The 15,078-nt window shown below is 39.8% G+C and overlaps 1 protein-coding gene across 4 annotated transcripts in view; it reads right to left on the bottom strand.

The window, feature by feature from the left end:
• Positions 1-7,001: 7,001 nt before the first annotated feature.
• RASGEF1B (RasGEF domain family member 1B) overlaps positions 7,002-15,078 on the bottom strand; it is a 35,588-nt gene continuing 27,511 nt past the window's right edge. For 3 of the 4 annotated variants that reach the window (XM_007438468.4, XM_088133138.1, XM_088133137.1), the window contains exons 7-14: positions 14,979-15,074; positions 14,416-14,518; positions 13,307-13,386; positions 12,576-12,671; positions 11,809-11,904; positions 10,509-10,632; positions 9,808-9,880; positions 7,002-8,955 (exon numbers count right to left, since the gene is read on the bottom strand). In XM_007438468.4, coding sequence (XP_007438530.1) covers positions 8,931-8,955; positions 9,808-9,880; positions 10,509-10,632; positions 11,809-11,904; positions 12,576-12,671; positions 13,307-13,386; positions 14,416-14,518; positions 14,979-15,074 — 693 coding nt within the window. In that variant the 3' untranslated portion in view covers positions 7,002-8,930. The remainder of the gene's footprint in view (positions 8,956-9,807; positions 9,881-10,508; positions 10,633-11,808; positions 11,905-12,575; positions 12,672-13,306; positions 13,387-14,415; positions 14,519-14,978; positions 15,075-15,078) is intronic. The other variant, XM_007438467.4, reaches the window with a different exon arrangement.

Raw genomic sequence — 15,078 nt, 5'->3', positions numbered from 1 at the left:
TCCTTTGGCCACACCGACTAGGCCAAGAGTCTGCAGATCTGGGTAAGGCTGATCTAAGATTTCAATGTACATTTTCATTTGATAAAGTTCAAAATATGCAACTTGTGTCTTGGTGCTACTAAAAGAATAAAATTAGCTCCACATAAGGTATTTCAGAGTTCAGATATCAGTTCTCCCCCCTCTGCTCTTCCCCATAAACCCATTTCCTCATTGAAACACACATTATCTGATAAAAATAGTATTTGGAGAAGAATATTGGCTGATGATTTCAACATGCTTTATCTTTAGATTTTTTAAGACATTTTTAGCACTGCCTAGGAGCAAAGGAAAAATGCAGAAAATCTTGTTCTTGTTTCCCTATGTAGACTTTTGCCCACAGGAGGGCCCCATTGATCAATCAGTGCTAAGCATTTCCCAACTTGAGTTTAGAACAGTGTTTCTCAAGCTCAGCAACTTTAAGATATGTGGACTCCGACTCCCAAAATTCCCTAGCCAGCATGCTGGGAGTTGGAGTCCACACCTTAAAATTGTTAGGGCTGAGAAACACTGGTTTAGAGGTAGAAATGAAGGTATGGTGGATTAGAGCAAAAATAGCAAAAAATCTAAGAGGTTAATATTGGATGACATAAGGACCAGGTTGGAGATGGATCATCATGGAGAAAATCTACTATGTAGTTGTTAGGAGTCAAAAATGACTTGATAGTATATAATCAGTAGTGTTCTGAAAGAATAGTCTCTCAGAAGCATCTTTTCTCTCTCCTATTGAAATTGCTGCCTCCTAAGCATGTTTTTACCCAATCAAGGAACAAACAAGATTTGACACCCAGCGACACAAGGTTTTGCTCCAATAACTTGCTGTACAGTGAAAATGACATTTGACCTGGGAGGGGGAAACTGAATTAAGAAGAGAGGAGCACTTTAACCCTCTCTTACCCAAAACCTCCCTCCTCAAAATGGCTCGACCTCAAACTGCTTTTTTAGAAAAACAAAAAGGACAACGTAACAGGAGGAGCATTCTTAGAATGAAGACAATGCCAGGGGCTATATCTTAATTTGCATAGCATGTCACTTTTTCATTTAGTATATTGTTCTTTCAAATACTCTTTTGAGGTCATGAAAGCAAGAAGCCTGGAAAGAGGAGGCAAGAGGGGGCCTCTTGATGCCCACAAGTCACACGTTGCTGACCCTGCTCCGACTCTGCGTAGTCTTCTCCCACTTTGGCATTTCCATTTATTCTGGATTGCAACCTGTTTTCAAAAATGGTTGAATGGTTTTAGATGTTCTTTGGATGAAAGCTTTGGCTCTGATGTGGTTGCTAGTTTCTAACTGCTTTAATGGTTTTTAGAAAGATTGGTAATGAGACACTATAACAAAAGATTCCTACCATCTCTGATGATGGCTTGGGCAGGTAGAAGTTGCAGTTTAAAATAATTGGAGAAATCCAGGGTAGAAGGAAGGCTTTCAGATGTATGTCTGACAAGTCTCAGTAGGGATGAAGCTGGTCACACATGCCCCTTGGTGATCAGCGTAACAGAAAACACCACGCAGGAACTTCACAGCTTTCCAAATGCAGCAGTTTAATAGACAATTTCTAAGACTAGTTCAGCCTGAACTGCCTTATACTCTTTCACAGTTTAAAGTCAGTGTCCCCTCTCCATGGATTTAATAATCTTCTCCCCTTTCTTTGAAAATCCCTGTTGGGTTATGTTCACATTTTGATGTTGATTGAATTCCCAACATCCCACAAGACTACAATCCCAAAAATTATCTTGTTAAAGCCATAATATTATGGCGGTATCAAGAGTTGGGTGCAGATGGCCAGTCAACATTTGCCAAATTTCTGGGCTGAGAAATTGAAGGCACCATTTCTCTGAATTTCTCCAGGAGAAGCAATTTTTCAAGAGGCAGGAGTGTAGGAGAAGGAATTTCTAAAGGATAGCCTGTAATAAAAACTCATGGGAGAAATTCCTTCCTGACATAGATGGCGCCATATGTATCCTGATGTCTTTGCACAAATTATATCATTCACATAATTTGCACACTGAGATCATGATACACGTGACATCACTTGACCTTTTCTCCCTTGCCTCCCTCTTCCCTCACCCACAGACACACATGCTGCTGAGGTGTCCCCTTGGGAATGAGTCTGAAAATCAGAGAAGCTACAGGTCTTGGAGAGAGAAGTATACAGTGAAAAACAAGACACTCTCCCATATTTTTTGTCCAACATCACAAAATGTACAAGAACACCACATCCCACCCCTGAGAATTTCTCCAAAATTCTTTTCTCTTTGGTTTTTTTATCCCGCCTTTATTGTTTTTATAAATAACTCAAGGTGGCAAACATACCTAATACTCCTCCTTTCTCCTGTTTCCCCACAACCACCACCCTGTGAGGTGAGTTGGGCTGAGAGAGAGGGACTGGCCCAAAGTCACCCAGCTGGCTTTGTGCCTAAGGGAGGACTAGAACTCACAAACTCCCAATTTCTAGCCTGGTGCCTTAACCACTACTCCAAATGGGCTCTTTTTTGTCCTTTGAACTAGAACTGGGAGAAAAGAATGCAGGAGATGCTCACTGGGGAATTCTGGGAATTGAAGTCCAAACATCTTCAAGTTGCCAAGGTTGAGAAACACTGCAATATAGCCTTGAGATAACAAAGCTCCCGTTTCAACAATTAGGAGCCATGATTTACCTTTCCTTAACTTCAACCATTTCATTGGTATAACTACAGCATATCATGGCTTATATGTGTTGGTGAACGTACAGGTAGTTTCAAGATGGAAATTTAAAAAAAAAATCCATAGAAAGAAGCCATGAACTGAAGAAACAGATCCCAATTCATCTAAAGACAAGAAAATAATCTAGTTTGCACCAGAGGAATGGCTGCTGGATTGGGAACTAAGAGTGTGATTCTGCACATCTTGCCATTCATAAAAACGTCACTGACCCCTGGCTCATATCCAGACCCAGTGGAGAATGCTGCTTCTAACGGGCTTGTGATAGAGATAATTTGGACAGGAGGTAGACTTGAACATACTACATGAACATCTGCAGAAGGAGCAAGTGATGTCCCGTGGATCATGAGGTCATTGGGCAAATGACATGGATACATAATCAACACCATTTGTACAGTCTGATGCATATGAGTAGCTTGATACACTGAAGATTTCTGGAGGACCTCAAGTGGATCAGCAAACTCCAGACTTGAAAACAAATTATAAAATGTATTCCACCATTTCTCTAAATTATTCCAAGAAAGTCAGGAATGGATTAGGCAGTACTATATTTTTCCGTCAATAAGACGCCCCCATGTACAAGATGACCCCCACTTTTCCAACCCAAAATTAAGAAATCAATATTTTAAAGATAGTGCAGAACACATTTTTATTTAGTAATTAGGTAACATTGACCTGATGCACTCGGTGGGAGGAGGTCCAAACGGTCTCTCTGCAGCTCTATTTCCATGCTCTTTTGCATAACTGATTACATTCAATCACGAGTGAAACTGCCGATAGCTTGTCTCTGCAAACAGACTTCCTCTAATTGGTTTGTTCAGCATCAGCTGACATCAGTTACATCAGGCTCGTGATTGGAGGAAGTCTGTTTGCACAGTCAAGCTATTTCACTCGTGATTGGAGGCTAGCAATAGGAGGAAGCCTCTCTGCAGAAACAAAGTATGGGCAGTTTTGCAACCGCGCGATTCTCGGCTGACTTCCTTGAATAAGACGCCCTTCAACTTTTAGCGTAAGGATTTCAGAAAAAAGTATCGTCTTATAGTCGGAAAAATACGGTATGTGCCCTTCAGTTCTAGCATTCCAAAGAAATTTCTGCCTCAGAATGCTTTACCTTGTTGGTTGCTGGCAAGCCTAGTATAGCCACTCACAGAACTTCACAGAGTTCCTTTGTAACCCTCCTATTTCCTTCCCCGAAATATTTCTTCCATCAAAGGTGAATTTCCATGTCTCACTTTCTTTAGCTTAATTAGGTAACTTTCCCCAACTTGATACCCTTCAGATTGGCAGGACTTCAATTCCCCAAAATTCTAGCCTTATGAAGCTGACATCAAACACATCTGAGGGCCACCAAACTGCACTAGTTCTTGTTATTGAAGAGACAAACTCCCCATTTAAAGAAAAAGAGAGAGAAAGTTTGGCTCTTGCAGCGATAAGAAATGCAGCACACCAAATCTTGGCTTCTCACTTGATCCATCATTCCAACAGAAGCCTTCACATTCCTGCCGGATGTCCTTTAACGTAGTGTGCAATTGCACCTGTTCATCATAAGGGAAAAAAGAGAAGCAACTGCAAATAAAAACATCTCTTTTTGCAATCAAGAGCCAGGTTCATTTGCATCCAAAGTAAAAGGCCTTGAGCTTGCCTGGAGCAATAATTCTGGCTTAGCTTTTTAAAAATGGGACTCACTGCCAGGTGGGGGAGGAGGGGATCCTATTTCGGAGGCTGCAGCAGGTGAGAAGATGTGAACAACTTGTGTGTCATTCAGGAATGCTGCTTGCTCCGAGATGCTAGACACCCCCTTTCCGAGCAATGTCAACTCAACACAGGAATTCCTTTGAGCAGTGGAGTCTTTTCTCTTCTCCCTCCTCCTCCTAGTTTATTTCAGATTGCTCAGGACTTAACTGTAAGGTTCCTATTCCATTTTTCCTTGCCCCATTCTCAAATCCTGCAGGTTTAGATGATGGATTTTTACTCTGCCGGTTAACCGTCTGGTTTGGCAAATGGGACAGAGGCCCGAAAATGGAGCAAAAAGGGACGATAAAAAAACAGAACAAGGAAGAAAGGGGACAAGAACCACGTGACAATTGTCTGATGGGTTATGGACTACGAGCTTAATGAATAGTTCTTAGTGTGCCCGACTCTTTTATTTTGCCTGTAATTCAAGGATGGTTAAGCATCTCTTTGGTGTCTGGCCATGCAAAGCACAAACTATCCCTTGTAGCTAGATCTCATGTGTGAGCTGTCCCTAAAGATCAGGCTTTTGGTGGTTTGGGCCTCAGAGGAAGAATATGTGTCCCAAACTATTCTATTTTGGACACATTATACAAAGACTTAGTTGCCTGATAAAGTTCACAATACTGGGAAGTTAGAAGTACTGAAAAAGAAGATGACCAGCGGCAAGGTGGATAGACTCAATTATAGCAGCAATGGGAGCACCATTGGAAGATCTGAAGGACCATGTCGAGGACAGATGTATCTATGTGGTTGCTAATAGTGGACATCAACTTGTTGGCACATAATCCAGGGAAGAAATGGCTAAAAGTGGAGCCAACAACCACAGCGGAATGAAGAGCTGGCAAGTAGACTGGCTCTTCATAATTACTCTCTGGACAAGGAGACGACTTGAGATCGCCCACAAGTGCTCCAGACAGTTGCTGCTTGCAAGGAGACAGCAAGACAGCAGTCTTCAGTGGGTTGAGAACTCTGGGAGACAAGGGAATGTTGCTCAAACTACGGTTGGTGCCTTCAAAAGGATACTGGGTTTGCATACTTCCTTTTCTAATCATTTTTGGAAATTGCTTGTTAACTGCTTTTCAGCTATTAGGAACCTTTGGATCGACAAGTTTGAAAACACCTTCAATGAGTTTCCTTCAATCCTTAGTGAAAGAAGTTTTACATACAAGTTTAGGATTAAAAATATATATATTTTGGAAATAAACAACAAAAGGGTGATTAGAACTTTGATTTTGGAAAGTTACAAATGGACTAAGAGTCCAGATGGATTTGAAATAAGATTTTGGAATAATTGTAAGAATACTTCCCATGAGAAAATTCTTCTTTTGAATTCCTTATGAATTCCAAAGTCCCACATGATAGGATGGGACTTTGAAGGTTAGAAACTTAGAGGGAATTAGAAGGAACTGAAGATTACAATTAAAGGAGAACACTTAAATTTGACTTACTAATACAAATGGAGCAAGATATTTTAGCATTGGACATATTGAAGAATATTTTCGAACAATGGACCCAGAAGTTAATTTTAAGAGTGTCTGTTTCTATAGATAGACTGTGTTTAAAAGATGTTATGGAAGAGAAGTAGTTTTACTGTACAAGACTGAGACTGATCTGCAAGTGGATTTAAAAATGAGAGGCTGCAAGAATGATATGGAAAAAGATGCTACACTGGACATGCAAAAGAAACCGGCTGATGTCTTAATAATTAAAAGGGATATACAAATAAGAAATCAAGAGAGTGACCTGGATGATTTTCCTACAGTATATTGGATTTACAAAAGAGGCTTGTTAAAGCTTTGAAGAATTTTGTGAGAAGGGACAAAGAATCATTTGAAGGGACTAAAGATCAAGATTGTTAAAAGTAAAAGGAAGGAATGTAAAGTTGGTTTATTTGAACAAGTTTAAAATAGATATGTCTGGTAACTTAATGGACTTTTGCTGATCAGGAATGAAATGACAAGGTTTTAAGGATTTGTTTATAGATAAGAGATGGGATATGGGAAGAAGAGATCTTTTGTTGTATTTTAAAAGAAGGCGATAAGTTACTAAAATGGTTTATTCTTGTTGTGATGAAGGGGGAAGTCATTTCTTCATATATTTCTTTTCTTTACTACATTCCTATTTTTCTTTCTTTTCTATTTTTTCTATTTTCTTTTTTTCTGCGCCTTCTATTTTTTAATTACTTTTAGTTTGTATTAGGTTTTTTTTTTATCATTGTAAGTGTAATTTTTAACAACATTAGTATTAAACTAAAAAACCTATTGGCACATAATCAATCCATCAGAGTTCCTACCACTGGGAGAATTTAAAAGTGTCACATTATGCAAGTTAATATGGTAACCTCATTTGCAAGAAGCAGTCAATCACTGTTCTTAAATTTGCATATAATATCAATCCATTTGAAAGAGAGGGGATTTAGTAAGATGAGTGCATTAATACATAGTAGCAGGTGTCATCTGCAAAAAGACAACATTCTTGTCACTTGCTTTCAGCAGATTTTTAAAACCAGTAACATTAAAAGTAATTAACACAGTTGCCCAATGAATGACACAGATGAGTGCTGTTTAGTTAATAGAGAGTTTTAATAGCTGAGTTAATTAAAACGTGCAGCCTTAAATTTCACATCTACTTAAAAAAAAATGTTGGAAAGCTGTATCAGTTTTGGAAGATTTGTTCACTGGGGTTAAGAGAATAGAGATTAGAGGATAAAAATTGTAGTTGAGTTGGAGTGTTACTCCCCACATTCAGGGTTGTGCCAGCATATAATTTAGGAGTAACATCTGGATTACTTGTGCCCTGATGCATACTTGTTACTGGAGTTCACGCACAAATTCACCAACAAAGCCATAGTTGCAAGAAATGAAGGGCAATCAAATTATGTATTTTTATTTATTATTAATTTTGAGGAGTAGCATATTTCATACAAATCCCTTTGCTTGGATACCACTTGTTAACGGCCTGGGGGTTCTTTCAATTTTCCAGAATTTCTTGGGGGACTAAGCATTCAGAGCTACTACAGACATCACAGGACTTGTTTCATAGTCAAAGCAACTTTCAGAAGTTCTTGAAGCAAAAGACAGAAAGTGGGAGCTTAGAGCTGGAGATTCAGCTAGGGGAAACTTTCAGTTGTCTGTAGGATTTCACAGTTTAAGTTAGCATTACTAGATCAGATATTACCTCCACACACTTAAACAAATCTGTAAAATAATAATGTATACCTACTTACAATCCAAGCTGGGGTTTTTTTTCTCCTCAAAGAGAAAAAGAAATCAAATAATTCAATGATAACATAGAGAGTGGAGGAAAAGACACAGAAAAGTACAGACATTTTGGGAAGATCTACATTACAAAATTTAAGCCAGTTTCAGACCCCTCTGCTTATTCCAGCTCTCCAATGAATGAATTTTGGAAATAAACATTTTACGAGCACCCTAGAGGTCCTATTGATGAATAACCTCAAAAGCTGGAGTCCCACTGATTCCAATGGATCTCTTTCAAATTGGTTTAAGTTAGGATTTCAGTCCAATACTTCCCAGGCTCTTTGGAAAAAGCCAGAAAATGAAACTGGCTTCATGCCAAATTCAGATTGCTTTGTAGCGCAGATGTGCCCCAGACCAAAAATAGCAATAATAATACATTTGAGAGGTGGGATTGGAAGGGTGACTTTTCTACATAGTCTAGCTACATTTGCTACATATCCTTCTAGACTCTGCTTCTCTTAGCACTACGCTGAACTTAATTGGTTTTTAAATTTCCAGATAATATCCAGTCTGAGTTGGCCAACCAGCAGCTAACTCACAAAAACAACAACAAAAAATCCAGAGCACCCATGCCCCTTTCACAATAAATAGCTGAAAATCTTAGGAGCCCCCACAATACTCCACTGGGAGCCATTACCCCCTCAAGGGAAAAACGGCAAAGGTCCTAGACTCCTTTGACAAGAATCGCCAGCGAAGGTCTTCCTCTGCTCATGTGGCATCTGAAACAGTCAAGTTGGCCTTGGATAGATTGAAGGGAAATTCTGCTTAGAATCCAGCTGTGAAGTACCAGCAAATTGCAATCCAGCAGGTCTAAGGATAAGAGTCTGCAGGTGGGATGCTGTGGGGAAGGGGAATCCCATCCAGATGTTTCAAAAGGATTCACAGTAGACTCTTCAAAAGGTGTCTTTGATCAAATTTGATCAACTGCATGCCACGCAATGTGCCATTTCATCTGATAATCCATTGGGTAGGAGAAAGCTGCCTTTCCTGTCTCAAGTCAGCTTGTCTTTCTTCTTAGCATCATGTCCTGACATGCCTTTCACCAACTACTTAGCTCTCATAACTTAAAATGCCTCTTGGTCTTCAAGAGGGAGGAGAAGAGGGAGGGGTAAATAAATAAGCGACCTCAACCATGGCCTTCAATCATAAGAATCCACGACAAGATCATAGCAGCAATTGCAGCAGGCAGCCAGTTACGAATTAACCTCTTCCCAGAAGTGTGGACCTACAGAGAAGTCAAACAGAGAAGGAAGATCTTCCATTAGGACACCAAGAAGACACTTTTGTCAGTCCCCCAACTGCTTTGGATGTTGTGTCATGTGTCCCTCTGAACTGCCATCAAGGCCAGTCTGCATGCATCAAGAGGAAGATGTTCCTAAGTACAAGTCCCCAAAGTTGCCCCTCTGGTTTAAAAGGCCCATGCAGAAAATCCTCCTGCATTTTTTCTTGTAGGAGGCAGGACCGAATGAGCATTAATACTCAAATGTAAAGGCCCACCTTCTGCGTTGGGGTAGCAGCTAATGAGTTATGTCTACCTATTCCCAGACTTTTTTCCCTCTCTAAGTACAAATCAATTGGTTTTTTTTTTCATTTGCACTTCAGGGTAAGACAGGGCACGTCAGTAGAGAATTTTCAGTAGCCAACAGGGTGGACAGGACAGGCTTAAGGTTTTCCGATAATACAGTGCAGGGAAGTGGTTCAGAAGAAGTAGAGTGAGCCAAACCATAGCTTTAGGAGCTCTTCCTCACAGCAGCACAAATGCTGTGGCTTTTCGCTGCCCAATTATTTATCATTTTCCCAAAGTGCCCACATCAATGCAATCCTAGATGGGTCTCTTTCTCACAAATACATAATGCAAATTAACTCTGGCCCAATTTTGGAGGGGCAGGTTAAGGGTGGAAATGAGAGGCTGGTTCAAACAACATGCTAAACACAAAGTGGGGTTTGGCATATTGTATAAAGCAAAATAATAGTTCCTCTCTCCTACCACATCAGAAAAAAAGTTGGGAGCGAGGGGGCCAAATGCAAGAGGAAATTTTCAGTCTGTTTATGGACAGCAGAAACCTTTAGCACTAACCTGAGCGTCTTCCATCTGTCTTTTTCAATGTGATTCTCTGGGCCTTCACTTTCATATGAAGCCAAATAAAGTGCTGCAACCAGAAGAAAGAAAATATTATCATTACAGACATCTCCTAATGACTTGAATTATGTTCCCTGTGGGACAGTGATGAGACTCTGCCATCATTTCAAATGCATGGTCCTGAGGTCTGGAAGGGACAGAATCTTCTTACATCTAATGGGGTTAAAAGCTTGCATGAACTGCAGCACACATAATGGTTCATAAATGAGATTCAAGGTTCCTATAAACAACCTTGCTATGCTATTGCTGAAGGAGGAGAAAATATGTTAGCTGCTTCCTCCTTCTCCCTTCAATTCTCTGAAACCTGTTCCAAAAGATTGGGAGATCCACCAGAATAATTTTGGAAGCAATGCTGAAATCTGCAAGATGACCTGGGGGAATTTTAACAAAAGAAGTTCGGGGGTTTTGTAATGCAAGGATCTGGTAAGATGTGGTCCTAAACCACAAGCACCCTTTGGCCTGATTGCAAATTGCCCAATCAGTTCAGACAATTAAGAGAAATCTGTCTTGTCCCTAACAGCCTCTGGCACTGGAAGTTGGAAAGAGAGCAAAAGGAGGAATTCCATACCAGCCTGTGTATCAAAATAACTTTGATACACAACATGCTGAACAATTACCCATGCATGTTCTTCTCTTACCATCCTCACTGAAGACTGGAATGGTGAGCAGGTACTGAAGGATTTTCCGGTCCCTCTCAAAAGGACACTCCACTTGTTTCCATGTCATAAACTCACTCACTTGTTTAGCCAATTCCCAAAATTTCTGTAAGGAATTCACAAAATAGAAAAAGCACATGAGCTAGGCAGGTAAAAGCATTCCATTAAAACAAGGTGATGTGGTTTACTGCTCTCTTTCAGAAGGAGAAATCATACAGTTGTTGATTCTGGAATTCTGCTCAGGTCCTGCTCCTTCATGCCTACAAGGATGGACTGCTCCTTAATTCTGTGTGTTGGGGAAGTCAAGGCCAGTGCTTTGCCAATGAAAACAAGGCATCCTGGACATACTCAGAGGAGATACGGTTCTTTGAAAAAGGAAAAATGAACACTGATGGGAGGAGAAGGAGACAAGTCAGAGCAAAGTGTTTGGTGTCTGTCCCTTGATGTAACAGATTCAAAGTTCCCACGCCTGCATTCCAAGTTCTTGAGCTAGGCTTTCTGCTCCTATGTTTAATTAAACGAGGTCAGTATTTAAGAGAAATTTGGAAACACTGAGCATGCTCTACTTCAGACCTGCACAACATGCAGCCCGCCAAAGGATTTCATGCGGCCCGCATCGCTCGTAAGCACGAGGTCTGCAAATGCAGTATGTTTTTTTTAAAAAAATAAAGTTTCTGCGATGAACTGTTGCAGGGGTGATTTCCAGGAAATAACCAATCAGTGCTCAGCCTGTGAGCGCTGACACATTATGACGGCGACGAGGGCGGCAAAATTACTCACCAAAGCAGCTCTGGGAGAACGGCCATTTTGATAATTGTAAATTATAAAAACAAGCAACAATCAACTCTAACCAATGAGCATTTGGAAGATATTTTGAAAACATCGATTTCATACATGATTCCGGAGTACGATAAACTGATTGCTGACAAGAAGTGTAATACGTCCCGTTAACGAAATGTAAATGGTAAGAAAACCTTAAAAATATATCCAAACTTACCAAAGTAATATTTTTTTCTTAAGTAATAAGTGTAATAATTGAAATTTCCCTTTTTTTAATATGGTTTATTTTATTTGCAAAATAGTTTAATCATTAATTATACTATAATAATCATAGTACAATTAATGATTAAACTATTTTGCAAATAAAAAACACTGTTATCCCATTATTATAACTTTACTTGGAAAGTGAGGCGCTGAAAACCTATATGCGACCCGAAGAGGTTTAGCCTATTTAATTTCGGCCCTTACCTACTGCCAAGTCGTGCAGATCTACTCTACTTACTTCAAAATTGACATGGCCATTGGGCAAGCGGTTGGCACAGCCCTCATTGAGGAAGTAAATGTCCTTGATAAGCAGGCTGAAAAATGGGATCACAATCTAAAGGAAGGAAGGGGAAAAAGAGAACCCAGATTAGCAATGGATCTGTCACCGGAACAAGAGAAAAAAAGTCTTTGGCACATTCAGGACAAGTACTGAATTGCATCATGTTTGGGGCAGAGACAGCTCCATAAAGCTGTACAACGAGGGATGCTATTGTTCAAGCTAAGCATACTCAGATCTTTTGCCTGACCCTCACCTCTGGCCAAACACTTCTGCAGAATTTAACAGTTCAAACAGCCCAGTAAGCCAGCATTCAGTGTATAAGCCCTAACTCCTTTACAGCACACACACATTCCACTTCCAATGATCAGCCACTTGCAACTTGGTGCCCTTGGATGCCTCTGGTCATGTTGGCATTTAATCTGATAACTTGCTCAAACGTGGAGGAAGATATCTCTCTGCCCAAGACTGGAATGGACCTCACCCTGATGGCTTTCCATCATTCCCACACACTGAGCTAGGATGTTTAGGGAGCCTGTTTTTCAGATGATTGTGGATATGGATAAGTGTGTTGCCCATGGCGTGATGTATTTTGGGTTTTTGTTGTTGTTATTAACATTTTTATTGTTAATTATAATTTTTGTTGGTCACCCAGGTCATATGATGAGTGGGAGGCCAAATTAAATGAATAGATTAAATAAATACTTATCTCTTTCTTAGGACCATACCTTCTCTCTGCTGCTATGAGCTGTCAAAGATCTCTGTGTTGCCCCACGCAGGGCTGTGCGGTAATTGTAGAAATTGCTGGAAGGGTCCATTTGATGCTGGAGAAAGGAAGAGTGGAAATGTAGAGACCTAGTTTTGTGCCAGATGTGGAAAATGCCCTAAAATCCCATCATAGGTTCCTTTAGAAGTCAACTTTTAATTTGGGGAGGCCATTTCCAATATGAAGCAGAGACTGAACAGTTTTAATATTAGAGTCAAAACAGATTATAGATCAAAAGGCTAATCAAATCTGAAAAAAGCAGATGAAGCAAGGAATAATAAAAATTTCCCCTTTAGCTAAAAGTGTTGATAATCAAAATTACTTGAAAGTAGCAACAGATTAATTGGTCAATACAAGGATCCATTTTCAAAATTCAACTTCCCCACGATGACATTCTCCTAAACTGTTGGGACTACAAATCTAAGAATTCCCAATCTAAGATAAGGTTGGGAATTATGGGCATGGCAGTCCCAACATATCTAGCAGCAGCATCTCTCATAGTGTTCCACTTAACAGTGTATCAGACTAAGAAAATGCAATCAGGACATTTATTCTATTTCCCCCTTTAATAGAACTAACTTCAGAGACAATAACATTCACTGTTGAATCCTAAAGAAGCTTTAGCAATCCCCTACAACTCATCATGTCTATACAACTGGATAACAAAGATTCAGATTAAGAGGTCAGACTTACTTCCAGAATGTCAAACTTGGCAGTCTTGACTTTTGACCAAGTTTTCTTTAGTCTGGAGACAGGAGTCATATTCATTCCAGCTTTTATTTCAAAGTATAGTGGGAAAAAGAAGAACACAGAGATAAGAGATAAACACACAGACATATTTTGAGACCAATTTTGCCTAAAATGAGGAGAAAGTAATCAACCATTAAGATATGGACTTGGGGGCAAAACCACAAATATTGGGTTTTTCTATTTTTGTTTTTCTTCCAATTACCTCAAATTACCCCCCAAAAAACTTTTAAAAATGCAGTCATGCTTAACATTTCCACAGACAGCATTCAGAAAGTTATATTCCTTTCTAGACGCATTTTTCATAAGCATTTTGGGCATAGAATTCTGGCTACCAGCTCCTTCAACAGAAATCTGTGTCAAAAGAAATATGTGGTGGATTTCCTTTGGAATCCTACCAGAGGACATGTGTAAAGTAAGCTTTGAAGAGTGTTTTACAAGTGTTAAGCATTATAGGCAGTCTCCAATTTATATGAGACATAAATAAACTCAACTTTAAGCCAGGGGCTTAAAACACGGCAGCCAATTTTTTCTGCAGGTGTAGTATGGTGGTCTGACTGATGCAAAAATCAGCTTATGCAAGGGATAAGATTCACCAATGAAGTAAAGCTGGGTTGAGCAAAGGACTACCTGGGGCAAGAAATGTCACTTTGGGGCAGGTGAGAAAGAAGAGACAAAGGGGTACATCAACAGTTGCCTTCCCTAGTCTATTACTTTTCATACGTTTAAGGCAGTATTTCTCAACCTTAGCAGCTTTAAGATGTGTGGACTTCAACTCTCAGAATTCCCTAGCCAACATGCTGGCTGGGGAATTCTGGGAGTTGAAGTCCACACATTTTAAAGCTGCTATGATTGAGAAAACTGGTTTAAGGGTTATCGTTCCTAGAAATCCCAGGGACCCTAACAAATGCAGAGGCTGCCAAGCTGGAGAACAATGACCTAGAACCTTTCTAATTTGGAGCAGAATTAGATGAAGGAGATATATATAAGCATTTATTTTTTTCCAAAGAACAACATAAAGGAAATGGACACAGAGAGTTCTTATTTGTACTCACAAATAATAGCCATTAAAGAGTTAAAGTTGCCAATGTTGAAGCACTCTCGGGCGACATCAATGAAGTATTCTATCATTCTTGCTCTGTGTTTTTTCTTTATAGGCTGTGAGAGAGAAAAACACAACAAGGAGACAGAGTTGGCTTTCAGCTGATAACTTGTTCAAATGGGAAGAAGGATCCCTGTGTTTTTTAGAGCACTGTATTTAACTTTTAAAGAAACAGTTATATTTCGGACTGGATTACACGGGCATGCATATATTATATTTTCAAAGTCTGCCTCTCTATGTTGAAAAATAAAACCACCCACACATATTCCTTGCATGGAGCCAACAAGGACGTTAGAGGAACATCCAGCAAATCAACAGGAGGCATTCTTATTGTGAGGAATAATTACAAATGTGAATTCCATTCAACATAAGTTGTAGACTCAAGGGGTTTGATTCAGAGTTTTACTTATGTACCACACCATTTCGTGCATAGAATAGTTCCTAGCAGGTCTCTGTGGTATAATCAGATGGACAGAAAGATGGAAGGAAGGAAGACCAAAGGACAGTTTTGCTTACCATGCATATTTCTGTAGCAACCAAATAACTAAGTCTGTTGAACCATTCAACATAAGCTTCCAGGTTCCGAGACTTCTTCCGATCCCCATAGGAGCTCTGA

This window comes from Python bivittatus, unplaced genomic scaffold (genome assembly GCF_059951505.1).
Source record: "Python bivittatus isolate LINGU-HERP-01145 unplaced genomic scaffold, Pbiv_v1 ctg000070_np1212, whole genome shotgun sequence".
NCBI classification, from domain to species: Eukaryota; Metazoa; Chordata; class Lepidosauria; order Squamata; family Pythonidae; genus Python; species Python bivittatus.
Note: the sequence above shows the minus strand (reverse complement) of the source record. Positions and strands in the feature narration are given on the sequence as shown.